The 22,538-nt window shown below is 45.4% G+C and overlaps 1 protein-coding gene across 1 annotated transcript; it reads right to left on the bottom strand.

Moving 5' to 3' along the window:
* Positions 1-368: 368 nt before the first annotated feature.
* LOC148043294 (acetylserotonin O-methyltransferase-like) lies at positions 369-21,448 on the bottom strand. Its single transcript, XM_087726766.1, has 8 exons — positions 21,377-21,448; positions 16,597-16,771; positions 15,918-16,041; positions 14,849-14,917; positions 11,510-11,586; positions 5,202-5,342; positions 4,910-5,032; positions 369-577 (listed from the first exon to the last, which is right to left on the bottom strand). Exons 1-8 carry the CDS (start codon positions 21,446-21,448, stop codon positions 369-371), a joined length of 990 nt encoding a protein of 329 aa, XP_087582892.1.
* Positions 21,449-22,538: the final 1,090 nt, after the last annotated feature.

Below are 22,538 nucleotides of genomic sequence, written 5' to 3' on the forward strand. Positions count from 1 at the left end.
CATTAGATTCTGTCACTTTGGGGATTGTCACCATTCCTTTCTTCCTGTCCCTTAGAAGAATTGGTAATATTTCCTCTCAGAGAGAATGCTTTTATAGTCTCCTGTACAGTTCTTGTGTTCTTATGAAGTTGGTTTTCTGATCTAATCTACCTCTTGGGCAACAGGTTGTTCCCTCAGAATGGAAACATCTCAAAAGTTATTCAGCATAAATTACTTTCTTCCAGTGAGGAAAATCAAAGTAACATCAAGCAATAAGATTAACATGGTAAATAGATATATACACTCACAAATTAGAATCAATACGATAGTAAAAGCATTTTTATTATTTGAATTATTTAACATTTAGTCAGAATTAAGCATATTGAATATTATTTTCTGGCCAAAAGGACATCGAAGACAGTTCCTTTCTTAAACTGAATATCTTTAAAGCCAGCAGTTTGGAAGAGCATTCGATGCTCCGATTCTTTTCGTGATTTTCCTTCAGATATAACCAACATTATGATACAGTACAAATGAGCAGGAAGTGACCCACATATTTTGTCATCAATAATTGGGTCAACTGCCAGGACTCCACCACCTGTTGCAAAATAATTTATTAAAGCAGTCATAGGTTGCCTACAAAAGAGATGATATCCTTCATCTCATTTTCATTTTTATGGCTGTGACCTTTCTCCCAACACTTTTCCTCTCTTCTGAAAATATTCTTTTGGGCTCTTTTTCCCTAGGCTAACTCCATGCTCCATTTTAGTCTCCTGGGAATCCTAAAAGATATATAAAATATTATGCCAACCTTGGATCCTTCATCATACACTAACATATAACATAATGTATGCCACTTTAGCCCATTCACTACAGGATTGCTTCCTAGACTCTGCCTATATTTTATGACTGAAGCATCAGGAAAGTTCTAAGAAATCTTTCCACAACTGAACTTTATTTAAATCCAATATGTGGCATTTCTCTGTCTTGGAAGGGTAAGAAAGAAACAGATTTCATAACATAGCTTTCATAGGCACCTATGGAAGGAACTGGTTTCCATAGTATAGTAATACTTCAGTGTTGGTTAGGGAGCACACAAAAAGCTTCTGTGGCCCAGGAGGCTTCAGTTTGCTCCCTGCCTTGTTCTCCACAACCCACCAGCTTTAGAAGTTCCCAGCTTTCTCCTTGCACCATCATCTCCAGGTCTACAATGTTTACCATTTTGACAACTATGTCAAGCCAATGTTTGCCAGACAGCTAGCAAACACAATGTTCTGAAGGATAGAAAGGCTAGCACATAGAGTAGAGGGGAACTCATGTGTGGGCTGGAAAAAGGAAATTGGGATAGTGGAGATAGCACTAGCACTGGTACTTAAGACTTATATACCGCTTTGTAGTGCTTTACAGCCCTCTCTAAGCGGTTTACAGTATCAGCATATTGCCCCCAACAATTTTATTTTACCCACCTCGGAAGGATGGAAGCAGGGTGAAATTTAGCAGCTTCTGACAGGTTCTGGAGAACCGATAGCAGAAATTTTGAGTATTTCGGAGAACTGGCAAATACCACTCCTGTCTGGCCCCAGAGTGGGGTGGGAATGGAGAATTTGCAGTATCCTTCCCCTGCCACACCCACCAAGCCACGCTCACAGAACCAGAAGAAAAAAAAATGAATTTTATCACTGGATGGAAAGCTGAGTCAACCTTGAGCCTGGTGACATTTGAACTGCTAAATTGCAGGTAGCAGAAATAGCCTGCAGTGCTGCACTCTAACCACTGCAGCACCAAGATCTGAGCTTCCTTTCTCTGGCCCAGCAAAGTAGTTCCCTTCTGCACATGAAGGGCAGGGGAAGGCCTTCTGTGGATCAGGGAAAGAAAGCTCTGTCAGTCTCCAAGAAAGATATGGAGTGATTCTTCCAAACAGATGTCTTTATTGTTCTACATCAGTGACATGGAGTCAGGGGAGGTAGGGGAGGCAGGGCCTCACCACTGTCATCATGAAAAGAAAAAAAATGTAAAAGGAAAAAGGCTGAGGTAGTTGCTGCCACAGTCACAGTGGATGACTCTGCTTAGTGCTTAACTATTTTAAAAAGCCTCTAAAAAAGTGCCCTCTACAGGAGGAGGCGGGAGAACCACATGCCTCATTTAGTCTATCTTTATGATCACTCGAGCAGAGTTAAGCAAAGGTTAAAAGCCGAAAAATTCCTTATGTAGATGAGGCACTTGGTTCTCTTGCCTCCTCCTGTAGAAGGCGTTTTTAGAGGCTTTTTTAAACAGTTAAGCAGAGTTATTCCATTGGGGACTCTGGCAGCAGCTAACCCAGCCTGACCTCAGCAGCTCTTGCCTTTTTCCATTTACATTTTTACATTTTGTCATGGCAGACAAGAGCAGAGTTGAAATCCTCTGTGAAACAGCTGGAAAAGGTATGTGGGTCGGAGGGAGGGGGGGAATTCAAAATTAATGTAATTTGTAAGTAATTGTATTATTGTAAATAATTTGTGACTGTGTGTGCATGTGTGTGTTTTACCCGTCTCTGGTGACGTGCGGGCTGGCACTTTTTTTATGTCGGACATAGCGTCAGGGCTTTTGGACATAGCAGCAGGACTTTTGGACATAGCGGCAGGGCTTTTGGATATAGCGGCAGGGCTTTTGGTCATAGTGGGATGCCTCTATGTTGGACATAGCAGCAGGGCTTTTGGACAACTCGGCGCTGTGTCCGCCATAGAGACGGGATGCCTCTATGTCGGACATAGTGGCAGGGCAGCTTTTGCCTCTAGCGCCGGGGCGGCGGGGTGGCTTTTGCCCACTTTTGCCCTCTTTTGCCTGTTTTTGCCTGCTTTTGCCCGCTTTCAAGAAAGCTTTCTTCAAAGCAGGCAAAAGCCGCCTGCCACCCCAGTGCTAGAGGCAAAAGCTGCCCTGCCGTTATATTCGACATAGAGGCGTCCCGCCTCTATGGCAGACCCAGTGCTGGGGCTTCCGAAAGCCCTGTCGCTGTGTCTGACATAGGACAACTTTTGCCCGCTTGCCTCACCAGCCATAAACCTCACCGCACATCACTGTTCTACATGTACAGACAGAATCTTGCCAAACTGAAGCAGACTACTACCTTCATGAAGTCTGGGGACTATTAGTTTATAATACAATAATACAATACAATAGCAGAGTTGGAAGGGACCTTGGAGGTTTTCTAGTCCAATCCCCTGCCTAGGCAGGAAACCCTATACCATTTCAGACAAATGGCTATCCAACATCTTCTTAAAGACTTCCAGTGTTGGGGCTTTCACAACTTCTGGAGGCAAGCTGTTCCACTGATTAATTGTTCTAACTGTCAGGAAATTTCTCCTCAGTTCTAAGTTGCTTCTCTCATTGATTAGTTTCCACATATTGCTTCTTGTTCTACCCTCAGGTGCCTAGGAAAATAGTTTGACCCCCTCTTCTTTGTGGCATCCCCTGAGATATTGGAACATTGTTATCATGTCTCCCCTATTCCTTCTTTCTATTAAACTAGACATACCGAGCTCCTGCAACAGTTCTTCATATGTTTTAGTCTCCAGTCCCCTAATCATCTTTGTTGCTCTTCTCTGCACTCTTTCTAGAGTCTCCACATCTTTTCTACATCATGGTGACCAAAACTGAATGCCGTATTTCAAGTGTGGCCTTACAAAGGCATTATAAAGTGGTGTTAACACTTCACGTGATCTTGATTCTATCCCTCTGTTTATGTAGCCTAGAACTGTGTTGGCTTTTTTGGCAGCTGCTGCACACTGCTGGCTCATATTTAAATGGTTGTCCACTAAGACTCCAAGATCCCTTTCACAGTTACTACTGTTTAGCAAGGTACCACCTATACTGTACCTGTGCATTAGGAGAGAGTTGGCTTCATCCTCTTTCTTTTACACAAACTATCTGAACTAAGTTGTCTTTAACTTCTCTGGAATGGGCCCCCTCCTTCCTGGGAACCTGCCCAACTACATTCCATCACTTATCAAACCTTTGGGATCCAAACTTCCTTTCAAAGCTTCCTAGTGCAAAGGTTCCCTTCCATGCATGGAGAGAAATTGCCTGCCCTCTTTTGGCATACAGTTTTTCAGTTCCCCTCACTTAATGAGCCACACAACTGCTTAACAGTCTCAACTGAAAGACCCAGGATTGTGGTCATTGTGGTCATATGCTTTACGGGTAGTCCTTGACTTACAACCCAATTGGGCTCCAAATTCCTGATGTTAAGCAAGATAGGTGTTAAATGAGTTTTGCTCCATTTTATGATTTTTCTTGCCATAGTTGTTAAATGAATCTCTACAGTTGTTAAGTTAGCAACACATTTATGAAGTGAATCTAGCTTCCCCTTTGACTTTGATTGTCAGAAGGTTGAAAAAGGTGATCACATGACCCCAGAAACATCACAAATAGAAACCAGTTGCCAAGCATCTGAATTTTGATAATATGCCCACGTAACTTCGAACAGTCATTAAAACAATAGTTATAAATCGAGAACCACCTGAACAGTGGTGGGTTTCAGCACCAGTTGCAACCGGTACGCTGCAACAGGGCTGGGCGTACACTATGCTCGGTGGAGTGTCGCACAGGGGCCATACAAAACGCACGCGTGCGCAGATGCCCCATTTCCTTCAAATACAGGTAAGGAACGAGGGTGGATGGGTGGGCCCTTCAAAGCACCGTTCTGCTGCTTCCAGAAGACACAGGTGTGTGCTTACCAGGGTGTACCACCTGGAACCCACCACTGTACCTGTGTCATTTAATGACTGCAATGAATTACAGCCAAACCTCTGAGCCCCTTTTAGGTCATAAGTGAGCAGTATCTCATTTGTCACGGGTTGTTGCAAATACATAAAAAAAGCTATGCATCTCTCTGGTTGGCTTGCTTGTCTTCCCTATCACAAATGTCATTTTTTCTCTTTCTAGCAATGCCTACCTGGCTTACAGGCTGTAAACACTTTTGTTAGCAGCTGGATGCACTTTTCATCACTCCAGTTATACAAGACTCTTGAAATGATGTAAAGATCTGCTTCAGGAATTGGATCATTAAAAAAATCCCCTGTAATCAAAACACAAATGTCTTCATAAGGTAGGAATTTCTTAATTCTACTAACAACTTGGAGAAACAATTTACTCTCCTGTTCATAAAGCTTGCTCTACAATGATACTGGCTTTTTTTCAACTACTGCTTTGAAATGACAGAGATATTGATTAAACGTATATATTACCTTCATGGAAAGAGATCTGAGAGTCATCTGAAAATGCATTATATTTTTTTGATATTTCCACAACTCCAGGAAGATCGAAAAGTTTCACGGTACAATTTGGATATACTGAAACCAATTCCTTAGCTAAGCCACCACTGCTTCCTTGGAAAAAAACACAATGCAAAAAAGAAACTATGTAATATTCTGTTTATCAACATTTTTATTAATATATTAGTGTGGCACGACAAAACCGCGCTCAACTAAGCCGCGCCCGATTAAACCGCGTCGCTGACATCATCAACAGGGCGACAACAGCGAGCTCGGAGAAAGAAAGGCGCTTTAAATAGCGCTTTGAAAGCAAGCCGATTCAACTTAAGGTAAGGGTTAGGTTTGGGGTTAGGTTTAGGGTTAGGTTTAGTGTTAGGTTAAGGGTTAGGGTTAGGTTTAGGGTTAGGTTAAGGGTTAGGGTTAGGTTTAGGATTAGGTTTAGGGGGGTTAGGTTTAGGTTTAGGGGTTAATTTTAGGTTTAGCATTTACAGCATGCGTCTGTCTCCGCGCTGTTGTCACCCTGTTGATGATGTCAGCTACACGGTTTCATCGACCGCGGTTTAGTCGAACACGGTTTTGTGGTGGTACCATATATTAGAACATTTGTTATGATTTTTAGCTTACCTCATTGTTTTATTTTTCATATAGCTAGCTAAACAGACATAATACAACATTATACATTTGCAAGGATGGAGAGATCCAAGATGGGGAGGCTTAAAGAGAATGCAGGTGTGAGTGGGAGCAGGGATGTGCAGTCACTAGGGGCAGGGGAGGCGGGGCCTCACCAGTCTCCTGAGGGAAAGGAAAGAATTTTAAAGAATTTTTTTAAAATAATTAAAGCCAGGGTAGTTGCTACCAGATTCCAAGTCACAGTGGCTTGGTGTCTCCTTAGTGTTAACTATAGGAGGAGGCCAGAGAACTCGGGGCCTCCTTTGCATAAGGAATTTTTCGCCTTTTAAGAGTTAACAAAGGGTTAAAAAGCAAAAAACTTCATATGCAAAGGAGGCACTGATTCTCCCACCTCCTGATCTGGGAGCAGCGAATCATGCCTTATGACCACGCTTACATTGAGCACGCTTACGTTGGGCAGAACAGAGGAGAGTTGAGAGAGTTTCCACAGCTGGAAAAGGTATGTGGATCAGATGGAGAGAGGGGGGGATTCAAATTTATTGTAATTTAATTTTTTATTGTGAGGAATTTGTGTGTGTGCGTGTGTGTGCGTTTCTTTCTTCACAGTGGGGGGGTCAGAGGAGGTGGGGGCGAGGCGGCGGAGCGCGGAGGCGGCAGGGACGTTCTCGCTGCTGTGTCCCAACAGGCCAGGCGTCTCACGTTTATGTCCACCATAAATGCAAGACGCCTGACCTGTTGGACACAATGGTGGCGGGGGGAGGAATGGGCTTAATCAAGCTTAACGTCCTTTTCAAACAACTGTGTGTAGCAACACTTTTGCTTCCCGAAATGGCGAGCCTGCTGTATTGAAGGAGACGCGGAGCAGAGCGGAGAGGGCGCTCGGGCCGTGAGTAGAGCTGGTTGAGAACCCGAGTGGGGCGTGGGGCATCCGTGGACCAAGGCATTTGCTAGAGCGCTTGGAGACGAAAGAAGCGAAAGACGAGGCTGTCTTCTCGAGGCTCCCGGGCAACAAAAAGCCAAACTAGCTCTGACTCGCCTTCAGGAGATCCATCTTTATAAATCAAGTTGTGCGCACGTCTCTGCCTGAAAATGAAACTGGTGCTTGACCTCATAAGGGTGCAAGCAGGCAACGCTTGGAAGGTTCCATTTAGACTGGCCCTTTGCACTTGGCTAGGTTTACTCCTGAGTAAAGTTCATTATATTCGGTGCCTACGAGCAACGGCAGAAGAGAGAGAGGCCTTATTATCCAACGCGCTTTAAACAAAGGCTTATGGCAGTTTTAGCGACAGAGAGGGAAGCTTTTGTCGCCAAAGAGCAGCTCCACGATGTCCTCTTCAATCAGACGCGCGCAAAGCATTTGTGTTGCGAGGAAGGATAGACGTGTGTTTTGACTTAGTCAGAAGAGGGAAGAATGCAGAGCCCTCCCTCCTTAGTTTTGAACCTGGGAGGAACTGGATTGGGCAACCTGAGAGCTCCGCCTGACGCCCGAAGGGCTTTGCAGGAAGAAACGCGGTTTGAGGCACAAGGACGGTCCTGGCTGTGGGGCGAAGAGGGGTGTGGGGGGTGTTCCAAGAGGCCCCCTCCCCATTTGGCACTCCGCAAGCTGGGAGCACAGCGGCAAGAGGCTCCGCTCCGCTTCTATCATCCCCCCCTCCGCTCCAGAGAAGCTGGATGCGGGCGAGTCTCCGCAGCCCCGGTTCCATCTCCAAGCAGCCCCGGGAGGAAACGGGCCAGCTCTGCTTTCCTCCCCGGACTTTCCGGCAGTGGAGGACTGACATTCCGCTCCCCCTTCCAAGCCCCGAGTGGGCAGCCTCGGCTCCCGCCGCTTTCTTCCAGAGCTCCGGCAGGCCTGCCGAGGAGGAGCCCAGACAAGGCTGGAGCGAGAGCCATGGAGGCAAAAGGCTGGCATTGGCCGATGATTAATAAGCACATGAAATACAATATGATTAACATCTGATCATAAATCTAGAATTATATTTTTCATTATGTAGCCATGGTTTATGCAAGCTTTTGTGTTAATTATCTGGTTTTAAAAAGCAGATTATTTAATATTTGTCTTGAAGTTTGATGGCATTAGTAATCCATATGACCTAGTTGAATTATTCTCATTTCATCCAATTCATACCCTGAGCAATTCCTAGGCGGAATTGCTGGATACTGTATGCCAATATTTGCCTTAGGATTAGCTGTCCTGGAAGGATCTAAAAAATAACCAACATTCTTGTGGATTGGCATTTGAACAACAGAAAATATATGACAAGGATTTGGAAGAATCTCTGGTTAATGGATAAAGAATGAAAGGACCTTTGTTCCTAAACTGGACCATACTGCACCTTCTAATTGTTTCCACCAAAATAAGACAGGATCTATTTTCTTTTGACTCCCAAAACAAGCACTTGGCCTTATTTTCGGGGAGGTCTTATTATTTTTGAAGTGCAGGAAGCGGCAAATATGGTCACCTCATGGCTGCTGCTGCATTGCAATATTTTCAAGGAAGGCTTATTTTCAGGGGAGGGCTTATTTTAGCACATGAGCTCAAAAACCTGATTGGACTTATTATCTGGGGAGGTCTTATTTTGGGGGAAACAGGGTAGCAATTGATCTATAGATGATCTAGCTCTACTTGTAGATTCCACTTCTCCATTTTGAAAAATAATTCTCACTCAATGACACAGGTTGTAAGATTATTCCAATTCCAGCAAAGAGAGACTGAAGCCTAGGGGGGGGAGGGGAGAGAATAACATCATAAGACAGAAAAGACATGTAAAAGTATGTATATCGTCATGCCCCAGCATATAACTTTTATATACTGTTGTTGCTCTCTAGCCCTATCTAGTGGCCAGAGGGACAAATATGCCTCAACATACAATCTTTATATTCTGCTGTTCTAATGGGGGATAGGTGGGTTTAGCTGCATGTCGAGCTGCACACAGACTAACATGTAGCAAGGACAGAATAGTGAAACAGTGGCTACCCAGTAAGTGTGATACAGGATAATGACTATACAGAGACCTACTCTGCCAACGCAACTACCTGCATGTGGCCATATACTAGCCTCTAGACCAATGATGGCTAACCTTTTTCTCCTCAGGCCAAAATCATGTGTGCATGCCCACACCCATAATGCAATGTGCCCTATTCCTGCACATGCGTGCGACTCCCTGTGCCCTGTTTTTGGCCTAGCAGGCCTCCCCAAAGCCTTCTGAGACCAAAAAGACCAGACCTAGCAGGCCTCCCTGAAGCCTCCTGAGGCCAAAAACGGGCTGTGGGGGGGGACCCACTACACCCTCCCCGCAGCCTATTTTGGGCCTAGCAGGCCTCCTGAAACTAAAAATGGGGCACGCAGGCCTCCTGAAACTAAAAATGGGGCAATTCACACACACCTGCGCTCCCTCCGTGCATGTGTGTGCATCTCCCGTATGCATGGCAGAGACCTGAAAATCAGCTGGCCGATGGGAGGTGCACACATATGCGTGGTGGAGCTGAGCTGGGTGACGGCTCACATGCCCGCAGAAAGGGCTCCACGTGCCACCTGTGGCATGCATGCCATAGGTTTGCCATCACGGCTCTAGACAGTCAAGTACCTCCAGAAGACACCATGTCACAGAGCCTGGCATCTTCATACAAGACAAGGCCTCAAGTCTCTAATTCTTCCAAACAGTCATCAGCCAGTAATGTACTTCCCATTGCCATTGCAAAGACTGAAGCAGCAAAAGCACAAACAGCCTTTTCTGAATAAGACATGGAAATGAGAAAAGAGAGACGGTTAGAAGCTGAAAAAATACATCAAGAGGCATCCCAGGAGATGCAAAAAGCCCTGCTAGAAGTGAGTTTAGAGCAGTTTGCCATCGAGAAAAAAAGTAGCAGCTGTCACAGAAGTCAAAGCCCTAGAGAGAGCTATATATTCTGATGATGAATGCAGTAAATGCAGCAATGTGCTTGAGGACTTACATTCCTTGGCACAGCCAGATGTGTCAACCCCATTGTACAAAAGTTATCCTATAACTTACAAGGGCTGTTTATTACACATGGCTCCAAATATAAAAGAGAGTAAAATGTTCCATTCCCCCCCCTCCCTGTTTTTGTTAACTTCATGTGCCAACAAGCAGCTTTGACTTCACATTGTCATATGCTGCTCCTTCAGAACCAGGGGTGAGTTTCAGCCAGTATGGACTGATTCGGGCATACTGGTTGGTGAAATTTAGTGTCCCTTTGTGTACCCATTCATCTGGAGGCCCCAACAAGCCCACGTGGTGTGCGCTGCCCTCTTATTTTTGATACCGCCTCATTTCCATTGAAGGTGGTGGGAAATCTATGCAGAGGGAGAAAATCGCATGGATTCCCCATCCCCTTTATTGGAAATGTGACGCTGTCAGAGGAGAGAGCAGCTTGCGCCCGTGAGCTTGTCCAACGAATCCTTGCCTCCTGTTCCTTCTTCTGCTGTTTGAAGAAGCCATGCAGGGCACACTCCCTTCTCTTTGACAGTCACCTCGTTTCCAATTGGGATGGGGAGAAATCCATGTTTTTCCTCCCTCTGCATGGATTCCCCCATGAGGTGGCTGTCAAAGACAAGGGAGCATGCCACATGTGGTGTCTTCAAACAGCAGCAGAAGAAACAGGAGTAGAGTTCCATGCAGGGCTTTTCAAACAGCCAAACTCCCCTCCTGTTCCTTCTTCGGCTGTTTGAAGGAGCTACGTGGGGCGTGTTCCATTGTCTTTCACAGCTGCCTCATTTCCAATTGGGATCCATGGAGAGGGAAGAAAAAGATGGATTTCTTTTGCCCTCCCCCAATTGGAAACGCGCGTCCTGCGTGGCTTCTTCAAACAGCAGAAGAAGGAACAGGAGGGGAATTCCATGTGGGGCTTTTCAAACAGCCAAACTAGCCTCCTGTTCCTCAGGCAGGCCAGATCAGCGGCGCACACCAGGCTGTAGCTCCTCCTGCCACCACAGCTTTCACCGCAACTCTCATGAGCGGAAGAGAAAAAATATTAAAGGTTCCACAGTGGCAGGACCAGCCTGTCATGGAGTGACCCACTCCGCTCCCCCACTTGGCAGAGCTGTTTTCCCCCTCAGCTTGGCTCTTCTTCATTCCTTCCTTCCCTCAGCGCCCACCAAAGTGTTCTCCCCGCTCAGCTGCCCTCACTGCTACCATGCCCCCTCGGTGTGCCCAGCTGCCAGCCTGAGGGGGAGAGAGTGATGATGGCGTGGGGTGGCTGGTGGTGACTACTGCTCCTGGGCTCGCTGTGGGTCATGCTGCTCAGCAGGCAGCACCCCATCTCCCCTGCCACTGCCACCACCACCACCACGCTACCTCAGCAGCAGCACCTCCCACCTGCAATTCCTTCCTTCCCTTAGCGCCCACCAAAGCACTGCCCCCGCTCAGCTGTCCTCTCTGCCGCCGCGCCCCCTCTCCATACCCGGCCGCTGGCCTGAGGGGGAGCAAGCAATGGTGGTGTGGGGTGGCTGGTGACAGCTACTGCTCCTGGGCTGGCTGTGGGTCACGCCGCTCAGCAGGCAGTGCACCAACTCCCTGCTGCTGCCGCCCCACCACCTCAGCAGCAACACCTCCCACTTGCAGTACCGAGGCAGGGAAGAAGATTGAGATACGTGGAGCCACAGATTCCCCACTTTACCCCGCCCCACAACTCACCTCCTTGGGTGGGACCAGGGCGCACGCAGGGTGAGTGGAATTTGCGACCAACTTTAAAGTGAATGGGGCTGTTTGTGCTAAATGGAACATAGAACATAGAGGGATGCAAGGAAACATGGAGGTAATCTAATCCAACACCTTCCCAAGGCAATCCTTATACTTTCTTCTCTTTGAGAGTTGTCAGTTGTAGACATGAGAGATGTGGTGTGTGTGTGTGTGAGTGTGAGTGAGTGAATGAGAGAGAGAGAGAGCAAGAAAGAAAGAAGGAAAGAAAGAAAGAAAGAGAAAGAAAGAAACAGAAGGAAAGTTGGAGAGAGAGACAAGAAGGAAGGAAGGAAGGAAGGAAGGAAGGAAGGAAGGAAGGAAGGAAGGAAGGAAGGAAGGAAGGAAGGAAGGAAGGAAGGAAGGAAAATAAATGGGGAAGAGAGACACAAGAAAGAAAGAAAGAAAGAAAGAAAGAAAGAAAGAAAGAAAGAAAGAAGGAAGGAAGGAAGGAAGGAAGGAAGGAAGGAAGGAAGGAAGGAAGGAAGGAAGGAAGGAAGGAAGGAAGGAAGGAACTTATGATCACATTTTAGCCCAAAATTTTGGTTGCTAAGCAAGAGTGTTGTTAAGTGAGTTTCACACATTTTCCAATTTGGCAACACCCACCCGGTCATATGACCACCAAGCCACTCCCACAAAACAGGCCACACCTGCAGAATATGTTCTAAAAAATTTTGAAACCTACCACTGTTCAGAACATAACCCTCGCAAGTCCTCAGTAGCACTCCACAAAACTAATATGGCTCCTCCAGATTCCCTTCGCAGGTCTGCCAGCTCCTCTCACACAGAAACTGAGATTGGAGATCCTGGTAAGCAGTGTCCTCTACACCAGAAACCACATTTTCTCCTAAAATGCAGAGCCTTCAAGGAGAAGTTCATGGAAAACCACAAAGCAAACAACATTGCTACAAGTGCTGCTCATCAGTCCCTCACTTTGCCAACAACTGTAAGGTCAGTGTAAAATGCATGGAATGTGGCAGCACAAGCCACAACACAGCTTTGCACCAACGGTTACAACACACTTACAGTGCCAGTGAGCATGGCAGGGAGGAAGAACACACTCCTACAACCACAATAGAAATCAATGCAAAATGCATAGAGGTCTGCAAAGGGACTGCAAGCGGCAAGTCCAGCTCCAAAATCTGTTCAGTCCGGGTCTACCCAGCAAGCCAAAGGGACAAAGCCATTAAGTTTTATGCTATTCTAGACAACCAAAGTAACAGTCCTTTAGCCAGTTCAGCCTTCGTTGATGCTTTTGGCATTAAAGGCCCCAGCATTCCATATTCCTCAGGGAGAAGAGCATCTGGTTGCCAAGTCAATTTGTTCGATGGGAAAACATGCCTGACTTTACCAACTCTTATTGAATGAAACCAGATCCCTGATCAAAGATCTGTAATCCCTACACCAGATGCAACAATTCATCACACACATTTGAACTGCATATTGTTTCTGATACCAGAACTCAATCCTCAGGCTCAGATAGTCTTGCTCCTCGGGAGAGATATTTTATGAGTCCACAAAATGAGAGCTCAGATCAATGGTCCCACAATCCTCTATACACTCAGAAATTAGAAGGTGGGTCATTATAGGAGGTATCTGTTTAGGAAGCATACACAAATCAACCTCGGTTAGCAGCATGCTGACAAGCACATTAGAGAATGGACATCCTTCTATTTTTCAGCCAAACCACAACCAATTCCTCTTAAAGGAATCATCACATACCAAGGCACATTTGCCTTGTTCCTTTGTAGGCTCCTTTAGTGACAACCTCACCTGTGACAGTGACCAAGTTCATTCAAAGTGCATAGTCTTCCAAAAGATGGAAGATGACAATTAGGTGGCAACATCTACGAGGACAAACTCCTTTAGAAAAGACAGAGCACGGGTTAGTCAAAGAAGACAACCGGATTACCTCTCTTCCCTTCAGACCACAGAGATGCCGCCTACCTAACATCCCAGCAATGGGATGTTATATTCCAGGCTTAGATCACTGTCATGTTCCCAGAAGCCTCATGGCAAACTGCAGTAGCACCACCACATCAGTGACCTTACCACCAAAAAAGCAATGGCCGCTCATCTAAATACTGGTATCAGTTGAAATTGGGCAGGGAGTGTCATGCCTCAGCATATAACTTTTATATACTGCTGCTGCTCTCTAGTCCCATCTAGTAGCCGGAGAGACAAATATCATTTATATTGTTTGAAGCTGATCCAACCCATTTACCCATCAGCCTGCACTCTCAAAACAAGTGCATGCTGGGAAGCCAGACTCCATTTCCTTTTGCATTTGGAGAAGACAGAACCACAAAGAAGAATCCCTCTTAATCTATGGTACTCGTATTCATTAATTGTTATGTTTAGCAGTAACTTAATACTGCCTATCTTGTATTTGGTTCTCATTGTATGCATTCCTATTTCCCCTGGTTTCACCACATCCTGTTCTTTCAATAAAGCATCCAGATCTACACACACAGTCTGTTTTATTGGAGGATAGATGGTTTTAGCTACATGAGCCAAGGTGGCGCAGTGGTTAAATGCAGCACTGCAGGCTGACTGCTAGATCAGCAGTTCAGCGGTTCAAATCTCACCGGCTCAGGGTTGACTCAGCCTTCCATCCTTCCGAGGTGGGTAAAATGAGGACCCAGATTGTTGTTGGGGGCAATATGCTGACTCTGTAAACCGCTTAGAGAGGGCTGAAAGCCCTATGAAGCGGTATATAAGTCTACTGTTATTATTATTATTATGTCAAGATGCACACAGAATAATGGGTACTGACAACAGAACATATGTTATTCATTCTTTACTAAGATCCAAACATAGCTACCCCTAATGCTATTCCTTTTTAGGCCAATTAACTTTATGCAAAGAACAGGTAGTAATGAATAAATGAGCTGGGAAGGAGAACAAGAAAAAACACACAAACCAAGATTATGAAAACAATATTCAGCACATCTCTCTATACCTTCTTCTCCTTGCAAACTATCCAGTGGTGATAAATTGGCTGATGGACTGGTTTGCAACCTAGGCTCCAATTTGTGATTGTAGGGTGGTTGGAATAGTGGGAGGATCATTAGAATAAAACTAGGCTTTTGTACTCTTTGTGGGAGATTGCTCAAAATCAATGCTTGTTGGTGAGTAGTGCTGCTAGTCTAGGCTTGTTTAGTAAAAAAAAAAAAAAAAAAAAAAACTTCCATGAAAATATTTGAAGAGTTGCAAATTGAGATTTGATAAGGAAAATAAAAGCAAAATTTTACTACCCAATCTTTACAAACCAAAGTCATAAAAATGCCTCTTTACCTGTATAGAGGTCCATACATGTTCTTTGAAGGAATGCCATATATTGATAAAATCTGAGATTTCCCATCCCTGTAGTGGATTTTTGGGGTTTTTTAAAATTGAAAACAACAAAAATACCATTACCTTTTATATTCTTCTACTTCCTAGCATCAAAATAGAGCTTCTAGTCAAATAGCATTACTATGTTATTTACTTATTACTTACAAAAGTTACTCCAAAAATATCACCCGCCCCAAACGGTAATGGAAACCTATGAAGTGAGTGGACCTAATAGAACCTGACTCCATCCTGTCATGATGTCCATCTTGTTTCACTGTGTTTTTTATTATTAAATAGTATGAAGAACAAACAAATTCCTTTAGCTAATCCTTTTGCAGGATATTTTTTGTCATTTTGATTATTAGACTCTCTCAATTCTGATATTTAATGAACTGAGTTTTGCTTTAATCATCAAAGTGTCTTTCTAAATTAAAATGCTAAGATTATGTTTTTAATCAGATCAGAAATCTTAATCCTAATTTTTACAAGTTGTTTTTCTATGTATCTGTGCAGGCATGTCTGTGGGTTGCAAAGGCAAAGACATTGAGCAACAATTAAATTTTGATTAAGTGGATAAATAACACCACTGGAAAGTCCAAAAGGAGATGGGGGGGATCAGTTCACTACAACTGCATCTTCTGAAACTCTGTGTCTTGTAAGCAACAGAGAATTAAACAGATCTAGACATACAGATTAACAGAGTGGGAAGAGACCTTGTAGGTCTTCTAGTCCAACCCCCCACCCCCACCCAAGCAGGAGACCCTACACCATTTCTGACAAATGGCAGTCGAGTATCTTCTTGAAGTGATGAAGCAATAATTACTTCTTTTATCTCAGGAGAGAAAACTGAGAAAATGGACCGATGGTATTGACCAATGATGACTCTAAAGTAATCAGCAAACACAATCACAACCACAGGGTAAAAACACTAATCCCACTTACTTGTTGGAAAGAAAGCTGATCAGTCCTGGTCTCTAATATTGTCTTTGAGAAAAAGTTTTAATTTACTAACACGCCCTTCTTACCTCACACTTCAGACAAATATTGCATTGCTGGATATATCATTTCTGAATAGTACTTCATGGAATAATACTGAGACTTTGGGCTTGATTTAGCCAGAAAGAGATCAGCAAACTCTGTGTTTCCATAAAGAGCTGAAAATAAAAGATATGATAAGATAATTACTTCAAAACCCCTTTGCTGAATTCCATGGAATTCTGAGATGACCAAAGCATAATAATGCTTTTAGCCAGTGGTGGGTTTCAAAAAAATTTGGAACCTCTTCTGTAGGTGTGGCCTGCTTTCCAGGTCCATTGGTGGAACCTCCTGTAACTGGTTTGGTAGATTTGATGAACCGGTTCTACTGAATAGATGCGAACTGGTAGGAACCCACCTCTGCTTTTAGCAATATAAATGATTGCACTTCAGTTTATTTCAATCATGAAACCCAAAACATTTGATCTGGCACTCCAAAAAGAATTGCTGACAATACTGAAGCAAGTGACAGGTTGGAAAAGTGGCTGAGTTGTCCAGAAGGATGTTTTACAACAGAACTAATTAGTGAGCAAAACTCATTAACTGTCTAGAAATATTTTACGATGAATGAACTGAAGGAGAAAAGAATGGAGCTGCTAACTCTATGGAAAATATTATTTTGCTGACTACTTTGTAAAAGAGCTGTAACTGCTTCCTCCTGACAACAGGATCACCTTTGCCATCCTTCCATTCCACTTTCAGGACCTTTAACCCCACGCAGGCCTCCAGCAGCATCTGCATCCCGGTGAGACTGGTCTTCAAGCGCTCGGCCACAGTTGCAGATGACAGCAGTTCCCCCGACTCCCTCAGCAAATCAAAGACACCCAGCTCACTTGCAGTAAATATGATCTGGAAAGACACGAGCAAATGTACAAAAGGGACCATTACTCACTTTAAATGTGAGTACAGATTTGTATTTTTTTCTAGATCCTACTCAGAGCTGAACTAAGACAATGATAGCCTTAACCATGAAAACCAGCTGTTTGGCTTGGTCACTTCCTCTCAACACAACTCAGCTCATAGGCTGTTGTGTAAGGTGACCAGATTTTCAGATTGGTAAAGAGGGACACCATTGATGGGGGGGGGGGGGCTTGATTAAAAATTTTATATTTTTTCAAAAGGTCACCCCAGGACACTGAAACCAGCATAAATACGAATCTGTTGCCAAACAAAATTTTGATCACGTGACCATGAGGATGCCGCAACAGTCGCTAAGTGTGAAAAATGGTCGCAACCATTGACTTATAAATAGACTAATGTTCTGAAAACCTGACCTAAATTACTATATATTTTAAATAGCTGTAAAGCTATGCTGAAAATGTTGTTCTCAAGGTATTGTGATAAATTCAATAAAAAGAAGGGAATTCTTCATGAACTTAAGGAGAAATGAGAGTCTTGGATAGTAAATGGGCAAATAAAATTACCAATCAAAGAGAATATTTGCACCTCAGGGTTGAAATGAGATATTCTCTCCTACTCTTTTCTCTTCCTCTCTTCTCTCTCTGTCTCTCTCATCCTCTTTCTCTTTGTCTCTCTTCTCTTTCCCCTTCTTTTCCATTCTTCCTTCACTTATTCTTTCTTTTTCCCTTCTCCCTTCTCTCTCCTCTTTGTCTCTTTCTGTCTCTCATCCTCTTTCTCTTTGTCTCTTCTCTTTCTCTCTCCTTCTTTTCTATTCTTCTGTCACTTTCTCTCTCCTTCTCCCTTCTCTCTCCTCTTTGTCTCTTTCTCTCTCTCACCCTCTTTCTCTTTGTCTCTCTTCTCTTTCTCCTCCTTTTCCATTCTTCTATCACTTTCTCTCTCCTTCTCCCTTCTCTCTCCTCTTTGTCTCTTTCTCTCTCTCTCTTACCCTCTTTCTCTTTTTCTTTCTTTCACTCTCCTTCTTTCCCACTCTTCTGTCACTTTCTCTCTCCTTCTCTGTCTCTTTCTGTCTCTCTCCCCTCTTTTTTCTTCCTCTCTCCCACTCTTTTATCACTTTCTCTCTACCACCCAACCTGTCCCCATACTTATCTTCGACTGATCATGTTTGCACTAATTTACCTTTTCTAAATAGGCGCAGTTCCCTTACCGGATCCCTCATTCAATCAATCAAACACACACACACACACACACACAAATACACACAAAACCATTTTTCTCCAAACTTTGGTCACAGCATGGTTCTGACTTCAGCTGGTGGGAACAGCTTTCCCCTTTCCCCGTCCAGTTTGGCAGTCTAGCGGAGAGCTGTCCCCATCCCCAGTGACTGGGGCGGAGCGGGGGTAGCGAGAAGGCAGGCCCGGCTCTTCTTGGCTTCTGCCTCTCCTTGCAGCATACAAGAAACCCCGTGATCTCTGGTCTGATACAGACGTCACAAAGGAAATGGCTAATAGGAACGGCTCGTGGTCAAAGATCAAAAGAGGAGATCGCGACGGAGAAAGAGCATCCATTATCGCTGCCCTCCCTCCCTTCCCTACTTCTGCGCATCTCGAGATCACCGCGTAAACAGAATTTGCCCCGAAGTTTTTCCCGTGGACAATGAGCTCTTCCTCAGATCTTTTACGCACATGAAAGATTAAAAAGCTAAATTTACTGCCACGCATGCCTGGAACGCCTGCAAAGAAAGAAGGGGAATGCGGGCAAATGTGTGAAGGAGAAAGAGCAAAAACCAACCTGTCCTTGCGCCATTCTGACGATACAGCCACACGCTGCCAGACTCCAAATAAGTTCTAACTAGGTCGCCTGTCCTCCCAGACCCATCATTTTCTCTGTGGAGCAACCCGGACAAGCAAAAACTTCTTGAGTTAGGTGGCTGGATCTGGGGTGAACGGGAGGCTGGGGTGGGCATGGAGGAACGGGCGGCCCGGACGGTTGCAGCCCCGACTTGCCTCGCCCAGCGGCGGCCCGGACTAGTTTCCCCTCCCGCCTCAGAGGTGCCCCGCTCACCATCTCCCCGTGGGCGTCTCTGGCGATCCCCCGCTGACGGCAAAAAAAGGCCCAACACCACGCAAAGGGCAGAGAAGAGCAGCGCCCTCGTCGCCTTCGCTCTTTCTCCCGCCTTTCCCTCCCATTGGCCGCCAGCCAGAGGAGGTGGAACCGGGGCGGGGGCACAGAAAGGAGGCTGGGAAAGCCGCCCCAGACGGCTTTCTCACACACAGGACGGGCGCAACCTGGGAGACACAGGGAAAGGCGCCCGCTCACCAGCCCGCCCACCCACTCTTGGGCTCCGGGGGCAGCACCTCCCCAGCGCCGCCACTGCTGCACTGCTTCCTTCACGTCCTGTGGAGTTTCTCGCACACAGGACGGGCGCGACCTGGGAGACACAGGGAAACTCCGCAGGGTGCGAAGGAAGCACCGCGGCAGCAGCAGCGCTGGGAAGGTGCTGCCCCCGGAGCACAAGGGTGGGCGGACTGGTGAGCGGGCGCCTTTCTCGCACACAGGGAAGGGGAGGAGGGTGGCGGCAGCTGTTTCACTAACCCCGCGCAGGTTACTAAAGGCCAGCAGCAGCAGCAGCAGCAGCAGCAGCCGACCTCGCATGGCGGTCCTTGGGGGCGCTGCGGAAGCCCTGCCAAAGTGCTCCTTTCCTGGCTCGGAGAGGGATAAGCAGCGAGCAGAGGCTCGTTTAAAACGACGGCCGTGGCCGCTCGTTTGCTCCGCCGCTCTTGCGTGAAGGTCTGAGGAGGCAGAGGGGTGGGAGGGGCACGAAGGAACCAGTGTGGCGGCGCTGGGAAGGTGCTGCCCCCGGGCGGGCTGGCGAGTGGGCACCTTTCTCGCACACAGGGAAGGGGAGGAGGGCGGCTGCGGCTGTTTCACTAACCCCGCGCAGGTTACTAATTCCCGGTTACTCACCAGTGAAGCAGCAAACAAAGCAAACGGCCGCGAAGGCGAAATGAAATGGAGACTCCTGTGACTCATGCGGCGTGCTAAGCGGACTCCAGCCAATCGGTGAGCTGGCTGGGATGGAAAACTTTAAGCATGCCGCGGCATGCTCAAAGTTTTCCATCCCAGCCAGCTCACCAATTGGCTGGAGTCCAGGCCAATCAATGAGCAGCAGGCTGGGCTGGCTTAGATTTTTAGAAATAGATGGGGGAACTAACGAGCGAGTTAGCAGCAGCTGATGGGCGGAGGAGCGAGTGAGCCCCAAAATAAAGCGGGGGTTTTCTAGAACGGCCCAGGATGCGGGGGAAATTATGAAAAGGCATGCCTGTCCTGCCAGATGCGGGACGACTGGTCACCCTACTGTTGTGGGGAAAATACCAGAATGGAGGTCTCTTGGATATGTTTGCTACATTGAGCTATTTGTAAAAAATAATAAAAGTGGGCTATATAAATAAGTAAAATAAATAACTATCGCTCTAGGCAGGGCTATCAAACTTCCTGATGCATCACGTGCTGGCCACACCCATGGTTTAGCAAAGGCAGGGAAAGTCCCAATATGTCACGTGATGTCACCATGATGCCGTGAGTTTGACAATCCTGCTCTAGGATCAAGAATTTATGGCAACTATTCCTTTCCAATGCACCTATTGCTGATGAGCAAGATAAGAAATCGGCGGTGCAGGGATCTGCTCATTTGTGCAACCACACCAGTGGTGCGTTGCAGGCGGTATGCCCCGGTACGGATGTACCGGAGCCTGCCCAGAGCACCAGATACCATTCCGGTACAGTGCTCCGGAGGGCCCACTCACTCGTCCAAGCTCCTTACCATGTTTTAAAGCTTTCAGTACTTCCACGCATGGCGTGTACAGCACCTGTGTGATGCTCCACCGAGCAGCTGGAGCATCGCAGAGGCTTGTGGAAGCATCATTTGCAGCTACAACACATGTGGGTGGTGCACATGTGGGCGCACGTGCCAAGCGCATCCATGTGGGTGACACCAGGCCCGTTCCAACCATACCAGTTGAAACGGGATCCGAAACCCACCACTGAACTACACCAGAGGTGGGTTCCTAACAGTTCGGCTCGGTTCAACCGAACTAACATTGGTATGGCGGCCTGGGTCGCTGGAAATGGCAGTGATAAATCAATACGAAAGCAAAATAAAGGGGAGGGATGTTTTGTAATACATCCACAATTCATCTATTGGAGCTCACTTAACGAGTGCAGCAGAATACCTTGTGGCATTTATGCAACTTATATGTAGGATTTCATTATAGCAAAGTGTTCTGCATTCAGTGGTTTTCACCTCCATGAAGAAGACAAAGAAACTGGTTTGGAGTCGTGGTTAAGGCATCAGGCTGCAAAACAGGAAAGCTGAGTTTTAGTCCTACCTTATGCCTGAAGTCATCTCAGTCATTCTCTCTCTGGTCAAGGAAGACGACAAGGGCAAACTATTTCTAAACATGTTATCCAAAAAATCAGACAGGTGTCTAGGGAGTTATCAGGTTGCAGGTCATACCACAAAAAGAAGGAAGTGAACAAATTTGTTTTGTAAATTTTACTACTTAATATACTATCTGTAAGTATTACATGTCTTGCCTTTGAGGTTATAAATGAATGTTGATGATGAAACATCATATTAATATTTTCAGGCTCTTCAGGTGAACTCATTGTGGCCCCAGAAAGTTGTACAGTAGACCTTTTCATATTAAATCAAATCTTTCCAACTCACAAGGCCAGTTCTTGCCTTTCTCCTTCTCCTAGATGCCTAGAGTGCAATTATAAGTGGAAGCAGACGAAAAGAGGAAAAAGAACTAATAAAATTATGAACCCGAAAGATGTCAGGGTGAATGCTCTAATAATTATTATCATCTGCAGATTCTTATGTATTCTGTTTAAAAAAGGAAAGCCATGTGTTCACCTTGTCTACTTCTGACTCTATAGACATTCATGCTGTCTTCCTAAACACAATATTGTGTAATTAGCACTGAAAACAATATTTTGCAAGTATTTAGACAGCATTGTGTTTCTTCTCTGTTTTTCCAAAATCTGATTCGGCTGTGTCCTTACTAGAAATGAAAAATCTGTAAGGAGGAAAAGAAAGAACAAGGTAGCTACTCAATTTCTTTCCATTTATCCTGCCTAGAATGTTTCATGTTCAAAGAACCTCCAATATATATGTTATAAGAATAAATTACAAACCATCCACATGTACACACATATATACAAACACATACATACACACCACCACCACCACCACCACCACCACCACCAGGATAAAAATCTAATAAACTAATAAAATCAAGGATGCCAGAGAAGCAATTTGCTACATAATGGATGAAACCCTGAGTCACAAATTTGTTTGTTCATATTGTTAGTTTTCTACTTCCTCTCCCCTCAAGGCAGCAAAGATAACGCAGCTTTCCCCACAACACCACCAACCAGAGTCCTCTTCCTCAGGTCCTTTTCATCTCTTCCCATCCCAGTCAAACACTGCCATTTTCTTTTTACCTGTCCTTTGGGTTCCAAAGAAGAATCACAAAAGTATTCTCTCTGGAGACCGTGCTTTTATCGTTTCCACAAGCATAGTAAGCTACAGATAAAATATGCAAATTCCACATCTTCAGAAGAGGCTGGGGTGATAGGATGCATTTTAAAATATTGTTAAGAGTTGATTACCTGAAGTTTGTTATTTGATTCTTAGTGATGTCTCTGGCTTCCATTGGTCAGCACAAATACTTAGGTATAATAAATATTGATG

Source organism: Thamnophis sirtalis, unplaced genomic scaffold (genome assembly GCF_051295495.1).
Source record: "Thamnophis sirtalis isolate CommonGarterSnake01/CBP01778 unplaced genomic scaffold, rThaSir2_p1.2 scaffold_12, whole genome shotgun sequence".
Taxonomy (NCBI): Eukaryota; Metazoa; Chordata; class Lepidosauria; order Squamata; family Natricidae; genus Thamnophis; species Thamnophis sirtalis.